This window comes from Cygnus olor, chromosome 3 (assembly GCF_009769625.2).
Source record: "Cygnus olor isolate bCygOlo1 chromosome 3, bCygOlo1.pri.v2, whole genome shotgun sequence".
Classification (NCBI taxonomy): Eukaryota; Metazoa; Chordata; class Aves; order Anseriformes; family Anatidae; genus Cygnus; species Cygnus olor.
Genome location: NC_049171.1, coordinates 99,627,107 through 99,642,728, shown reverse-complemented (window position 1 = coordinate 99,642,728; position 15,622 = coordinate 99,627,107). Strand labels below are relative to the sequence as shown.

General features: G+C 38.9%; 1 protein-coding gene across 6 annotated transcripts in view; it reads right to left on the bottom strand.

Annotated features, from left to right (window-relative positions):
• Positions 1-13,261, bottom strand: part of EPRS1 (glutamyl-prolyl-tRNA synthetase 1) — a 39,369-nt gene extending 26,108 nt beyond the window's left edge. For all 6 annotated transcript variants that reach the window (XM_040551144.1, XM_040551147.1, XM_040551149.1 and 3 more), the window contains exons 1-9: positions 13,049-13,261; positions 10,777-10,861; positions 7,521-7,620; positions 5,404-5,560; positions 4,083-4,222; positions 3,339-3,433; positions 2,107-2,233; positions 1,356-1,548; positions 212-383 (exon numbers count right to left, since the gene is read on the bottom strand). In XM_040551144.1, the coding sequence (XP_040407078.1) occupies positions 212-383; positions 1,356-1,548; positions 2,107-2,233; positions 3,339-3,433; positions 4,083-4,222; positions 5,404-5,560; positions 7,521-7,620; positions 10,777-10,861; positions 13,049-13,094 (1,115 nt within the window). In that variant the 5' untranslated portion in view covers positions 13,095-13,261. The remainder of the gene's footprint in view (positions 1-211; positions 384-1,355; positions 1,549-2,106; positions 2,234-3,338; positions 3,434-4,082; positions 4,223-5,403; positions 5,561-7,520; positions 7,621-10,776; positions 10,862-13,048) is intronic.
• Positions 13,262-15,622: the final 2,361 nt, after the last annotated feature.

Genomic DNA, 15,622 nt, shown 5'->3' with positions numbered 1-15,622 from the left:
AATTAATTGATCATAGCATTTATATTCAAGACTAAAAAAATGCTACGCTACTACTGTTTTCAAACAAAAGTTTCAGAAAGTCAAGAGTCATTACATATTCTGACTGAAAAACACTAGCAGGTTCCAATTGTTAAAAGAAGTTTACTAAGGAGTGGTAAATACCCTGAAAAAAGCAAAAATCACATGCCACACAAGAAGAAATTGAGCATACTTGTAGGTACTACCAGTACGTGGGTGAGGCTGGTTTTTACAACGATAAAGAGTTGGATCCCTCATACATCCATTGTTACTATTCATATCTATTTTTGCTCGTAGACAACAAGTTTGTCCATATTCTGTTCCCTTTTTCATTTCTTCCCACATTTGTAGATTCTTATTAACACCTAAAACCAATAAATCATTTTCTAAGTTATTATGAAGTTGATACAGAAACACACTTTATTACTGCAGAAACAAAAGGCAAAGCCACCACGTCCCTTACACACATTTTACATTTTGAATTTTTTTAAAGTGGTAATGAATGGTGATGAATTCACACATACTCAGATTTACTGCACCTGTCTAAAGGTATAGTTACTCCAGCCCTGCAGCACTAAACATTTTGGGGTACTGTTGGATGAAAAGCTCAACGTGGGTCAGCAATGTGCACTTGCAGCCCAGAAAGCCAACCATATCCTGGCCTGCATCAAAAGAAGTGTGACCAGTAGGTCGCAGGAAGTGATTTTCCCCCTCTACTCTGCTCTTGTGAGACCTGACCCGGAGTACTGTGTTCAGCTTCAGGGCACCCAGCAGAAGAAGGACATGGACCTGCTAGAGCAGATCCAGAGGAGGGCCACAAAAATGATCAGGGGGCTAGAGCACCAGTCCTATGAAGGCAGGCTGAGAGAGCTGGCGTTGTTCAGCTTAGAGAAGAAAAGGCTCCAGGGAGACCTTGTAAGTGGTTTTTCAATAGCTAAAGGGGGCCTACAAGAAAGATGGGGAGAGACTCTTTATCAGGGAGCATAGTGACAGGACAAGGGGCAATGGTTTTAAACAAAAAAAAAGGTAGGTTTTGATTGGATAGGATTGGATAGGAGGAGGAAATTCTTTACTTTGAGAGTGGTGAGACACTGCAACAGGTCAGATGAGGATTTGGGCAACCTGATCTAGTGGGTGGCACCCCTGCCCATGGCAGAGGGTTGGAACTAGATGATCTTCAAGGTCCCTTCCAACCCAACCCTTTCTATGATTTCCAAGTTTCTACAAGAACCTCACAGTTATGCAATTAGTTACCTCATTCAACTTTTAATAAAAATCAAGTTTTGATGCCAAATTAAAAAGATACAAAAGCGAAAAGGAAGCTTAAAACTGCTTACAGTTATTTCTGTGTTTAGATTCCATTCTTTGCTCACGCTCTGCTTTCATTTGTTCTGCAGGAGTATCATCTACATATGCTTTCCCTTCTTGAATAAGCTGCTCAGCATATTTCATTATTGTTTCAAAGTGATCTGAGGTATATGTAAATTGATCTGGTTTGATATGCAGCATCGCAACATCTTCAAGAATAACCTGCAAAGTGTGAAATAGTATACTGTAATATTCTAGAAAGTTAATTTTCTTAAGCCTCTATCCTCTTCATGCCAGATGAGGTTTTTTAACACTCCATAGTGCAGGAAGGCTAATGCATAGAATTAGTATGACATTTATGAAAGGACCAAGAGGCAGGCACTTACTGATTCACAGCCTATGATTATATGAGATCAGACAGATAACTTCAAGAAAGAGGTAGGACAAGAAAAGGAGATGAAAATTCAATCTGTAAGAAGTAATTTGTTTAAGTGATATTTCTAACAAAGACATGAGTATTACAAGAGTTGCATATCTACATACTGTAAAATACATATTGGAGAAAGGGAAGAAATAAGCTACCAATAAAAGGTATAATAATAAATAAAAGGTTTTAAAGGTAAAGACGATGTACATTTCTTGCAAGGATGAGACTTAAATGTAATACCTTTGCCCTAAAAATATAGTGCAAAAAAAAATTGTGCAACAACAGATCTGTACGTCATTTACCTTTGAATTTGCTTAATACAGTGAATGGATTTCCCTGTTCTCTTATCATACCTTTTCAAAGTCTTCCTTCTCTTTTTCTGGATTTGTGTCATCAAACCTCATAATAAGTTTTCCTTTGAAGTTAACTTGGTAGTGCTGATTTAGCAGGGCAGCTTTGGCATGACCAATATGCAGATATCTAAAAATAAAGAAAAATAAATAAACACACCAGCACTATTTTGGTTAGACTTTTTGTTTTTGTAAGGGAAGACGAATGAATGGAAAGCAATACATAAGTTAAACAAAAAGAATATTTTTTAAAACATGGTACATTTATGAAAATAGATTATGCTTTTTCTACCATAAATTTACTAGTTAACTGTTTAAAATATCTAAATCAGTAAATTTCAGGGTCACCATGGATATAAAAATTGAACTTGAATTATCTCGTTTTATAGACTAACTTAAACTGACTGTACTGATGATACTTAGTAGCTACAAGATAATCTGAACCTATTGCATTCAGAAGACTGGAATTTTCTAAAATATAATGAAACCACCATTCTTATGTGTAAGCTACTGTTAATTTAAATCAAATATAAATACAAGTAAAAATAAAAAACCAAAAATCATTCCCAAAAATTTAAAATATACAAGCCCCTAAAGAACAGCTTTAACTAAAACACCAGAATTAAAACATTAAATGCTACTAAAGTAATGTGAGAACCGTCTATGTTAAACACATATATAACTCATGATAGAGTGACAGTTTATACTGGACTAAAAGAGTAAGATCCACAAGCACAGAAGTCACGTGATACTGCACAGACAGTTTACTGAAGAAGTGTAATAGGAATTTCACAGCTTATCAGTCACTTCTAAAAAGAAGCAGAAAATGAAAAGCTTGACAAAAATTTTGTTTATGAAATTGGTTGTGCATTTTTTAATTCTCTTTCCCATGTATCTATTGATAAGAGTAAAGTTCTATGTACGTGACACATTTGGTAAATAGTATCTCTGCTGAATAAAACATTTCTACACTCCTACATCATTTCTGACTACCCCTGCATTAACCGTATTGGCAATTAAGATGATATAATAGATGAGATCAACAGATCAAAGAGGCTGGCTGTGAGGCTCATCATATCTCCATTGTTTGGTCTTTACGGGCTTGTTTGTATCCTGGACTACATATAATTTGGATGCCCAGGCCAAAGGCCTCTGTTATACATTTAGTCTAAAAGCTTCCTAAAGGGATGCTATCCTACACACCTTTCCCTTCTCCAAGTATTTATGCCTCTTACCCACTTGCTTCAGGAGGAAACCTTACAATGACCTTTCCCATCTCTGCACCAGGAAGTTCAACAAACTTCCCAACATCAGCTTTCTTTTCTGTTGCCTTAAAAAATAATGGAAACATAATTACAGATCACATGAGATGAACAAACAGATATAAAACCTCAGGTATGTGCCTGTGCTCCAACATCTCCTTTCAAAACAGACAACAAAAAACTGTCATACTGGATGCCAAATTAATCTCTTCAAAAGTTTCACATTACTCTTAGTACATCAAAACCAGATTAATTCTGGAGTTCCAAGTTATTCTGTCTTCAGATTTGATCCAGGACTGAAGAGTTCTCCAAGTTGTTTAATTTACTAGATAGAAGAAAACAGTTGCTAGCTAAGTTTATCTCAGTGTTTTTAACCTGATTGTGATTAACAAGTTCTATCAATTAAAGACTTTGCAGGTCTATCAGGATCCTTGAAATCATTGTTAGATAAAGAAAACAATATAGCTAGAGAGCAGTGCTGACTCAGCAGTGACATTTTTACATTATTCCATTCAAGCTTTGAACTACACCACTCAAGCCCTTCTAAATACAAAATTGTCAGTTTTTTGTTTGTTTGTTTTAAACAGGAGTTTACAAAATAATTTACATTGTAACTAATTCCTTTTAATTCTCTAAGTTAAAAAAAAAAAAAAAGTTCCTTACAGTATATTCATGCAAATAAAGCTACTCGCCTGGGAAGATCTGAGTAAAGCTTACCATTTTGATCTTTGGTGTACCAGAAACCCACTTGGCTCCTACAGACTGAAAAGTTTGTTGTACCTCAAGAAAGCCATACCATCGCTTTACATGGATGGGAGCTTCATTTTTCTGTAATTGTTCTTGCCAGATGTTATTGTCTGTTAGGAAACAAAATTTTCAAGCTATTAAATTATAAAAATGGAATGATTACCAACAGTGGTTTTTAAGACCAGTAAAAGATTATGATTTTTTTTAAATCTACTTATCCCTTCTTCTGAAAAGACATTTAGCCATGAGGACATAAGTCATTTTAAACCATATTAAATAGGCAAACTCCCTCCAAACCTAAACCATACTGCATCCATTTTGGATTCAGCAGAACAGAAGGTGAGGCAGACTGCGCAACATGCACTTTTCTTTGTATCACTCACTCCAAAATTACTAACTTTTATTTTTCAAAAACGGAAATACAGGATACCCTTCTAATGTGTCTACATTTGATGTTTTCTAAGCTTTTGGAAAAGTGAAGCATGTATCATTACTACCGTTTATTACTGAAGGCTCAATTTCCGCACTAATATTCAGGGAGCAACTTCACTAAAAGGACTCACTAGAAGAAATGTACCCATTTCAGTTTTCTTTCAAGAACTGTAACTTTGAAAAACTACTGAAAGATGCTAGCCTTTACCCTTGAACATGCATTTCACTTTCAAGAGCAATTTTGTCATACTGAATGATGGATTGACACCTATCAATTTTAGGCGTACGTCTGAGAGAATATAAAAAAAAGAAATCCATAAAAACAGTTCATCAAAGCTTATTTTATCTTCTGATGAGTATTTCAAAGTGTAACATATACACCTTTTCGTAACTCAAATTAAACACCAAAGAAATGCAGTCTGCTAAGGTAACATAACTGCAAAGTCTGTCTATACAATTTTACTTCATAGTCCAAAATTCAAATATTAAACCCAAAATTTTGGGCCATGGAAAAGTGTCCTATATAAGAAGCTGGTAATAATGGCATTATTATAGTTAACACAAAATAAGTTTTTGTGTTAAAAATAGTATTGCCATTCATAAATACATCATATAAATTTCCACATATACAAATTCAAAAAACTTCCAAGGCTTCCTTATCCATACTATTCCCATCTCTAGTGATGCATAGACCAAAGCAGTATGCACAATAGTATAGAGTCTAGCATAAAGCTAAGAGTTGCTAATAGTAACCACAAAATAAATAAACAAACAAACAAATGAACATACATACATACATTTGGGAACTCCTGCTATACTATGACAGGAAACCAATGAAAATGAGAACATATACCAATACCTTTTAGGACAGCCCAGACACACAAGTCTGCAAGACTCAGTGAGTTTCCAACCAAGTAGGTTCTCAGAGATAGACAGTGGTTGAGCTCTTGGACTGCTGAAAGAAACTGGCTAGCAGTAGATAACTTTGTAGCACTGAACTCCAGCCAGTGGTCAACCTAGTTTTAAGGGACGTAAGATACTCAAAATTAGTAAAGGAACGAGAAAGAAGTTTGTCAAAAATCTGAATGTACATTTAATAACCGAACAGAAAATATTAACTGGAATAGTAGTCTTACATATATTGGACATTAAATCACAGTAGATGCATAAAGAACATTTAAAATAAAATATACTGAAACATTCACCCAGAGCTGTACTAAATGATTAAATTCAATTTCTTCTTTCAGGATGTATTCAAACTGCTGAAACTATACTGACTTAATTGAAGCTATTCCCATTGGAAAAAGAAATAGTAGTTCTTAGGCATTTATTTTATCACATACAGTATACAATAATGGCAATCCTCCAACTATTTAGGTACCACGTTTGCGCACTAGTTGATCATTCTGGTATGGCTGCTGGGTAAGTATGCCATTTTTCCCTCAGTCCCTATCTTCTCTGCGTCAGCTCCTTTTAGGCTTGAAGAAACCAAATCCCTACCCCATCTCATTTCCCTTCCCTCTCTCCCACAAAAGTCTTTTTTTTTTTCCCCTATAAAAGGAAATATATCTTGCTGCATAAATTCAAAAAAATTAAGAATCAGGTCCTTGGCTGATACGTTGCTCTGTCCACAAATTGAATCCTTTGATTCTGTGAGAGACATCTCTCTTACAATCCTCTGTCCCTGTTTCATATTCAAGTGTTCTATAAACGGTGTAAGGAATCTTTCCAATATCTGAGCCTACGTGGCAGGCACAGATGTAATTACGTTGCCACAGAATTCAGTTCAGTTGTTTGCAGTTATGTTCCAAAATATTTTGACCACAAATGCAGCTGTCGATGTACTTCTCCAAGTACAGCATTATTTTTGAAAGAGGCAGAAGTGAAAAGTATTTTATCAGAATTACCAATCTTAAAAGTGTGTTTGCAGAGGTTGTGGGGTTTAATTTAAAAATAGGTTTTCGGCAGAAAATTTAAGTAGCCACAAGACACCCTATAACTTTTTTAATGCCTTACAAGCAATATACTAAAGACAACACTTCCCTTGAGACCAGCTATACAGGATGAAGATTGATTTGTACTAGCTTCAAGTAGCTGTAGAAAAGAGAGTTGAATCAAATCCTTCTGTTCCCTCCCCAGCTTTCAGAGGAAATAATTTCAATTCATCTACTAGTTTCAGTCATCAACTTAAAATTCAGCTAGACTCAGGAAGAATTCCATCTCATTTCATTTCATATCCACAATTTATAACAACTTTTTGCAATTCCTATAAGCAAGGATGACCAGAAAGTCCCTCTTTGGGAGAAAAAAAAGTTCAATGCCTTCATGGCACCATTGGGGAAGCATTATGGAATACAGGACTTTATACAAGGGAACATCCCACCACTGTGGTAAGATTCCTAAGCCAGAAGGCATCCAACTTGGATCTCAAGCACTGAATGAAATCAGGGTCAGAGTTTTATCTGTCATATATGGCAAAAACCAACTTAGTACAAAATCACAAGTACTTTACACAGTGGAATACTTTGTTAAGTTATAACATACTTTGTTAAACACTTAATTATTTTCTAATTCGTAGCTGCTGTAGGTAGCATATACATATACAGTGTTCCTTGGTGTTACACTTAAGTATTACATGGTAGCAAGCAATGGCAACAGAGCTGAAAAAAACTGCAGACATCATCTTAAAACTTCAAGTATCCTGTGTTAGTGAATTGTCAGGTTAAGAGTAGCTGTTGCGGGGGTAGGAAAGGGCAACCCTTTCAAAGCTCAGGTTTATAACTCTTCTTTATAAGCAGCCGCAAGACTGAAAAAAAAAAAAAAACCATAACCCCCAAAAAACCCTCAGCATCCCACATAATTAGAAACTCATCCTAATAATAAAATGTAGAACAATAGATGCAAGATCCTCAAAAAAAAAAAAAAAAAGACTGATCACAGGCAAAAATTGGGGGGAAAGGCATGATTCTTTCTCACCTCAGTGTGTTCCAAAAGGTTCGAACCATACAGGCCAGCAGAACTAGCAACTCTAGCCAGGTAACGAGCTATTGAATTCACATCAGTAAACGATACATTTCTAAAAAAGGAGGCAAAATAAAGGTATAATATTAAATTCAATCTCAACTGTACACATGTAATCAAAACAAGTGTAAGGCAAAGAACAACAAAATTTCTGGTGACCTGGAAACTGTTGTTTCACCCAGAAAAAATATCTAGCAAAAGAACTTATCGATCCTCACTTTTCCATTACCAGATGGAACAACAATCTCTTAATAACAAAGCAATTTTGTTTAAATAGAGAGAAGTGAAGAAAATAAAGCTCTTCACATCTGACAGAATGTGTAACTTGAGCTATATATTTTCCAGAATATAAGGAGCTACATTGACTTTTTTTTTCTCCCCATTCTCCTTTCTTTCCTTTTCAGACATGATGGATGACTTTGAAGAAAATTCCTAGAGAATCTGCAGTGGAATAGAGCGGTCTCCACCCCGGTTCTAAGGGCTTGAGTCAGAGGAGGGAAAAAAATAAAATTGTTCATTTACTTTGCTCAATTCATACAATGTAGAGACCATCCCCTGTTGAACAGACTTGGCTGTCCATAATTCTGTTTTTTACCCAGCCATCTCAACTAATTTGCACTTGCTTTCCACATTCTGCTATTGAAAATTCTCGAGATCTGGAGGCCAAAGGCTCTCTGAAGAGCATACTTCTTCCTATTTTTAATCTCCTTTCTCCACCCTACATATAGCATTATAAAAATCTGCATACTGTCAGAAACCTAACTTCAAAATAATCTAACATAAAAGTGAGTATTTTCATTAACACTTACTGAAGAGCTTTGGAAGAAAAAAGCACCACAACCATCAGTTCTCCAGATAACACTGACCTCCACAGTCTCACATAGTTTATTAAATCATTATTTCAGTTAATTTCTAAAATGCATTACAGAATGGTTCTGTGCAGAGGTCAGAAATACCAGCCTAATAGTAACATTACTCTGAAGCATGCATATGCTCATGACACAAAACAGAAAAGCTGGACTGCAGTTTGTTACCTGATAGATGCAAGTATACCAAAAACACTCCATAAAGCCATCAATGCTTGGCAGAACGGTTTGTTTGACAGCTATTGTCACATGCAGTTTTGAAACTAAGGCTTCAAAAACAACCTTTAAAATACTACTAAGCACCTCAAGTTAGTGATAAACTTTACAGCCAGCTAGCTGACAGCTAGGTTTCAGCTAGTTAGCTGAGAAGTTAATCACCAGATTTTAAATGTACTTTAAATTATTACCTAGGCAAAAAAAAAAAGCAATTAAAATATTGTCTTGTTCAGGTCAAGCCTTTTCAACTAATGGTTTCGCCCCTAAAAAAAATCAAAGTCTGAAATATCCCAAGTGAATTTAAAGTCATGCCAAAATAAGATAGCTTCAGCAGAACTGATGCCATGAAATCCATTTACCAGAAGCATTAGTTGAGGTATGCGTTCAGCTGATGCTTCTGAAGTTACAGATACACTTTTAACTGACTTTAAATAGAGAATCAATTTTTTTCAAAATGATGGTACAACCGAGCAAGAGAAAATTAATGCAATTCTGAGGTTTGGAATAACTTCTTAAACATAATTCAATGCCAGGGATGAGACGATACTAATGCACAAAAAATTCCATCTGATGGAATGGTGAATTTAGACTTTTTTTGCCTGGGACCAAAGAGCTGAAGGAGTGCTTTTGCTTTACATTTCTCACCATTTCCATAGGAGCTAAAATGAGTGGTTTTGCAATGCAGTGGGAGGAAGGCAAATTAGTATAAAATTATTTAATAGAATAGAAGAACAGATTATTTCATAGCTCATTATATAAATTTATAATATCACCCCTTATAATAATTTATAAGATCACCCCGATGTATTAAAGAAGTGTATATGAGCATGTGTATCTTCTCATATATACATACATATATATACTATCTAAACTGAGAAAGGAGTTTGAATCCAAAATCTAAGACTACTCAAGAGGAAAACACTCATGCAACTAAAAAGTATCCAATTATATTCTTATTATATTCTATAACCCACATAACGTGCACTAAAAATTAGTGATGCTGTACCAGTTAACTCCCTGCCACATTGCTCTAGCTGTCATTCAACACTGCAAATTCAATACCATTGCTAGACTGGTCAAGAGACAATGTGTAAGAACAGAAATTATAATAAGGAAAGAACTCTCATTTGAGCTCAAGTCTAACATTTTAACAGTATCTTCTACTGAAACAGCTCACAAAACATGAGTTTGTGAGCAGGTCTGTGAATAACAGATTATCTTCCCCCATTCTTCTAAACAACTACCAGGTACTCAAAAACTACGGTTAAAATAAATAATACTGAAGTCACCACAGTATTGTTATATTTTAAGAATTTAATGTCCATGGGACAAAATTTGTCCCTTACTGTAGATACCAAATATCAGAGATTTCCATGGTTATGTCAATGGTTTTTAGGATACTGGGATACCTTCTCTTGTTATATCCAGACACCTTACATGATATAGAATCCGAGATTACAATGCAGCTTCCCAAAACTAACAAAGTTAGCCTGCATTTCTGATGTGCATATAATTCTGTACAGATCATAAAAAACACCCTCACATCCCAAACTTGAAAATATTTATTGCAATGAGAGCTAATTTTTAAAAGGACAGACAATAGCTTTCTACAAAAAATTATAAAAGTATTTCCACAGGATGCAGATGGATACAATGGATAGCATGGCACAGTTAGTTAGCACTTTTCTGAGATAACACCATTTGCTTACATGCAGGAGCGAGACCAAAACAACGCCATATAAACTTTTAAAATTCATTCTATAACATATGTACACATCAAAGGAATTATTTATACCAGTCTTTTGAAGTATAAAATGGCCTTTTTTTTCATAACTCATGGTACATCAAAAAGGCAAGTATTTAAACAACAAAGTGATAGGTACTACTTAAATGACTGAAAGAGACATGAGCGTGTGCAAATAAGAATACATACATTCTTTCCATAAAGAGGAAATTTAGGATATATTATAAATGTTTTGTCTGTGCTACAAAAAGGAAATAGTAATGCAGTCATCAATAAAACTATTCTTCTCTTTCTCCTACCTGAAAAGGTTACCACCAGCGTTAAAACCACGTGATTTTAAAAATTGCTGACCCAAAGCTAGAAGGAGAGATGCAAAGTCACTTACTCAGACACACGAAGGATGGTTTCTTTGCCTTCTTCCACTGAAATTTTGATATCATTCTTCACATGTTCCACCGTCAGCAGAGCTCCTTTAAAAAGGAAGAGAAAAACATGCTCACCTTTCTTTCAGGAAAAATATCTTTTACAGCAGCAACAAAACAGTAACATTCTTTATCAAATAGGACAAAGCACCAGAACTGGCTCCTTCAAGTAAGATTGCTCAGGGGAAAAAAAAAAAAAAAAAAAAAATCAGTGTTCAATCTCACATGCAGGAGACTTCTTATCCTTGGCAATCCCTACGGCTTCAAATTGATAATACCCAGCATACAATAATCTGCAGTGAGCTCAGCAATTGTCAGCAGCAATACATTTTGCTTCCTACGGGTACTGTAAAAATGAGTCCTGTCCTCCAGAATATGAAGAGAGCATAATCAAATTATTTTACTTTAACAGTACAGAAACATATACCACCAAAGCCCTGACAAATGCATCAAAAGAGATCAATTATCGAATATACCAGTACTTTCTGAACATGGATGAGACTATTTTTAACGTGATTTAATGTCTATGAAATGATTAGCCATCCAAAACCAAAAAAATCTGTTCATGACAAATACAGGAAGCTTATATAGGGTTTTCAGAGTAGTTCTTCAGTGACAGTAAAGGATGGCCTCTAGAAATAAAAGAATTATTGACGTTTTTAGGCCATATCATCAACTTGAAGACAGCTCTGTCCATATTCAAAGTGGTTTGATGCAAACCTGCTCTGATCTTGATGCTCTATAGCATAACACAATAGCTCAAACAAAGCACCAAGATAACTTGGCTGTCTTATTTCTGGACTGGCTCTGGTCCAGACCCAGCCTGCTATGCATAAGTAGAGGAGCTTGTGTTCTTTTGCTCTCCTCAGAAGCACGTCCTGACAGTAAGCTTTCCATAGGCACGTATTACTAAAAGGAAATTAGCCAAAGGGCTATGCTCTAGGTCTGGAAAGGCACCTAACCTGTTACAGTCTGCATAGCGCACCACGCACTTCGTCTTCCCTGACAAGAACAGACAGACCACCCAAGGCAGACGATGTGGCAAGCTATTAATACACCACCCCAAACACAAGTCCCCGGAGCTAGGAATCCCCTAGCTCTCACCTCAGCTGCAAACCCTTCTGGCATTAAGCTTATGTTAACAGTAATCCATACGTGAAAGTCAGGATGACGACACTTATGCAACGTGCTTGCAAGACACGTTAAGTATTTTAATAACATGCAGGGCAGTGCTTTGAAAACAAGCACTATGCACACCCGGCTATGTAATTAATACTAGCGACACTAATAGCTACTACACTTTTCCCAGCGCACAGCCATGACGAATAATACCAAGTAGGATGAGTGTGCTCGTCTTCCTAACACAAACGCTTGCCAAAGTGTTTCATCGGTAAAATGCAATATTTCTGACATAATTATATAATCTTTGCAAGTAGATCTCTGGTGACACTTACCAGCCATCAAAAAAAAAAAAAATCCCCCAATTCCCCTAAACTAACGTTAACGTAGCTCGTGTTGTGTCACATCTCTATCAAGCCTGCAGAAGCAGGAATCTGGAGCAATGTTACCCAAAGCGTACGTGCTACCATACCTTAAGTCTGCACTCGTGCAACTTGCATTCAAATCTGAAATGAATTGGGGAATAACAGCAAAGAAGCAACCGATAAACTAAAAAGAAGAACGGGCAGAAAATGTACTTTGAATGTAGCAAGACGGAGAAATGGCACAGAACAAGCATAAAAGGTATCAGTTTCCCGACAGCAGGGAAGGCAGCGAAGACGGTTCTTACGTTTTAAAGGCAAAAAAAGAAGGACAGACCTGAGAAAGCGACATTTGCAGCGCCACTCTGCCAAGGGAGCCCGGTCTGGGGGCAGAGCGGGGCAGCAGCCTAGCACGAGTTACGCTGCGGGGCCGCGGCAGGCCCTGCAGAGAGCAGCGGGGCTGAGGCCGCCCCGACCCTCCCCCGGCTCTCCAGGGGGCTGCCCGCGGACCTGGAGCCGCCCGGGGCCGCGGAGGGGAGGACGGCCGCTGCCTCCCCAGCCCGCCCCGCTGCCGAGGGCCGCATGATGCAAGGCGGCGGCCACGCGGCAGGAGGGGAGCAGGCGGGGAACGGGGTCCCGAGCGCCCCCGGGGGATGGGGATGGGGAAGGGGCAAGCGGGGTCCGGGGGGACGGAGGGAGGGGGTCGGAGGGAGGACGGGGGGTTCCCGGGTGCCGGGGCCCCGGCCGCGCTTACCAAGCGGGGCGCTGCCCGCCGCCACGGTGAGGCTGAGCGCCGCCATCCTCCGCGGCACCGGGGCGGGGCGGTGGCGGCGCCAGCTCGGCGGGGCGGGGACACGCGTCACGTCCTGGGGGCTGCCCAGGGATCGGTCGCCGACAGCTGAGCAGGTGCCCGGCGGGCCGTGAGGGAGCCCTCCCAGAGTCGTTAGGGTTGGAAAAGACCTCCCAGATCACGTGGTCCAACCATCCCCCTACCACCAATGTCACCCACTAAACCATGTCCCCAAGCACCACGTCCAACCCTTCCTGAAACACCCCCAGGGACGGCGACTCCACCACCTCCCTGGGCAACCCGTCCCAATGCCTGGCTGCTCTTTCTGAGAAGAAATGTCTCCTCACTTCCAACCCGAACCTCCAAATAACAAAGGCACCACCTGATGGTTCGCCTCTTTTCTCATCCTGTTGTGCATTCCCTTCCTCACAAACACCCCGACCTCGCAGTGGGTCTGACCGGCCTTGCGATGGATTACAGAAACACCGCGCCAGCAGCTTCTGGCAGGCACAGACCCAAGTTCACATTGGTGCAAGGACAATGCACTGTCATGGTGCTTTTTTTTTTTTTCCTGCTCTATTTTACAGCCAATACGCCAGCACCTAATTTGCTCTCAGAGAAATGGTGAAATGCTTGATCAGTGGGCCAGAGCTGTCCTGGGCGGCGGGGCAGTGGTATAGCCAGGGCATGAAGGCACCCTCTGCGCCAGCCGGAGTCCCTGGTCCCTGCTGTGGAGTTTCATCTCCTGTTTTCTTTGTGTCTGCCCCCATTAGTAGGCATTTTAGTTTTCATAAGCATGGGAAATGGCTCCATGCAGAAGTATGTTTATGTCTTGCGTAGGAGCTGGTGTATGCCATGTCTGCTCTCCTTCCAGTCAAGCGACAGCAAATGAGCAGAGAGATCAGTTACAGCCGAATTAGAAAGGGGCTTATGCAGAGGAAATCCCCAAACATACATCAGATGTCAGATGAAAATAAGGATATAGAGACACAGATGAGTATTACTAAGCTCTGTACTTGTATTTTGGTGACGATTTCAAGGAAAGACACATGAAGGCAGGCTTTAAGTCATTCTACATTTTAAAGTGTTTTGCAAATTCAGATGCCAATGTTGATGTGAATCTTAAAGCATGCATATCCAGGAATCCTGGAGAGAATTATGTATAACTGAGTGAAAATTAGTCTGTACTTGCTAGGTAGCAAACCTCAATCGCATTCAATACATGGAGTGACTCAAGTTATGAGAAGCCAAAATATGATGAAGGCCCTAATTAAAGCAGGCTGAATCTGTCTTGTGCGCCCTTAGTAGTCATACATTTGTGGAAGGAGAAGAAAGGTAAGCTCTAGATGAAAGGAGTAGAAGCATGTGTTATTCTTCCATATGCAGCTTTAATCCAGTGTAATGATAGCATTATGGACTGGCTGACGATGATAGGGTGAGGTAAGTGATATTCTTGCTAATTTATCTGTAAATGTTATAAGGATAAGCTGTTCTCACTAAGCGAAGAGCTTCCCCTGTTCCTTTTCCATGTTTGCACATAGGGAGACTGTGAACCCTTCAGCAAGAGCTGCCTTGTTCATATATTCTGGTGTTAAGATGTTCCTGCTTGCTGGAAATACAGTTAGCTTTAAGCCAGCTAGTTTTAAGAGCAATCAGGACAAGCCTGGAATTACTTCACTGAAGTCATATTGGCATTACCAATGAGAGGAAAAGATCAAATCCAAGGACTCTATATTTGTAGTTAGAAAAGTCAGACTTGTTAGGTATGTTGTTTGATGAAAGTAGAAATAAAGTTGTAGAACACAAACACTATCAAAAACTGCATTTGGAAATTTTCATCTGTATGGAAAACATAGCATTTGTATCTTCAAGTTCTGTGATAGCTTAAAGACTGAGTGGACCCAGAGTGTGGTTATTAGGACTTAATCTTGTGGGCAAGGAGGACATAGAAGGGGTGCAGTGCAACGTGCAGGCTACTTTGCTATTCGTAGTGTCAGCAGAGGTTAAAGAAAACAAATCATGCTGGAAGAACTTTGCTATTCAGGCTTTAAGTAAGCAGTCAAATTCAGACACCCTCCCTAGCACCACAAGCCTGAGAACTCAGCAGACGCCGCTCTTCTGTGCACAGAGAACAGAGAAAAGAACAACTGTGTGTAGTCTATTGAAACTGGCAGCCACTCAAGGCATGCCTCAGCATGCGTCACATTTTTAGGGAAAGGGGGGCCCTAAGACTCCTTAATTTGAGGGTGAAGGACTTGCATCATAAAGTCTGGAGAAAACACAATACAGAAGTGCCCCACTGAGTCAAGATACTCCAGAGTCCTCATTCTTCTTAAAGAGACTTCATCTGTATTGGCTAAGGTCGCCGATTTTAGCTGATGATACCTAACTTCCTTCTTCCTGTTCTCTTCTGCATTCAAGTAGGCTGGACACTTCAATCCTGCTTCTCTAGCCCTCACACCTATGGGGTAAGGCTGACTGAAACAGTCTTTCAGTTTTTAAAGGTCATTTCAGGTGGTCTTGTCCCCTGCTCTCCTC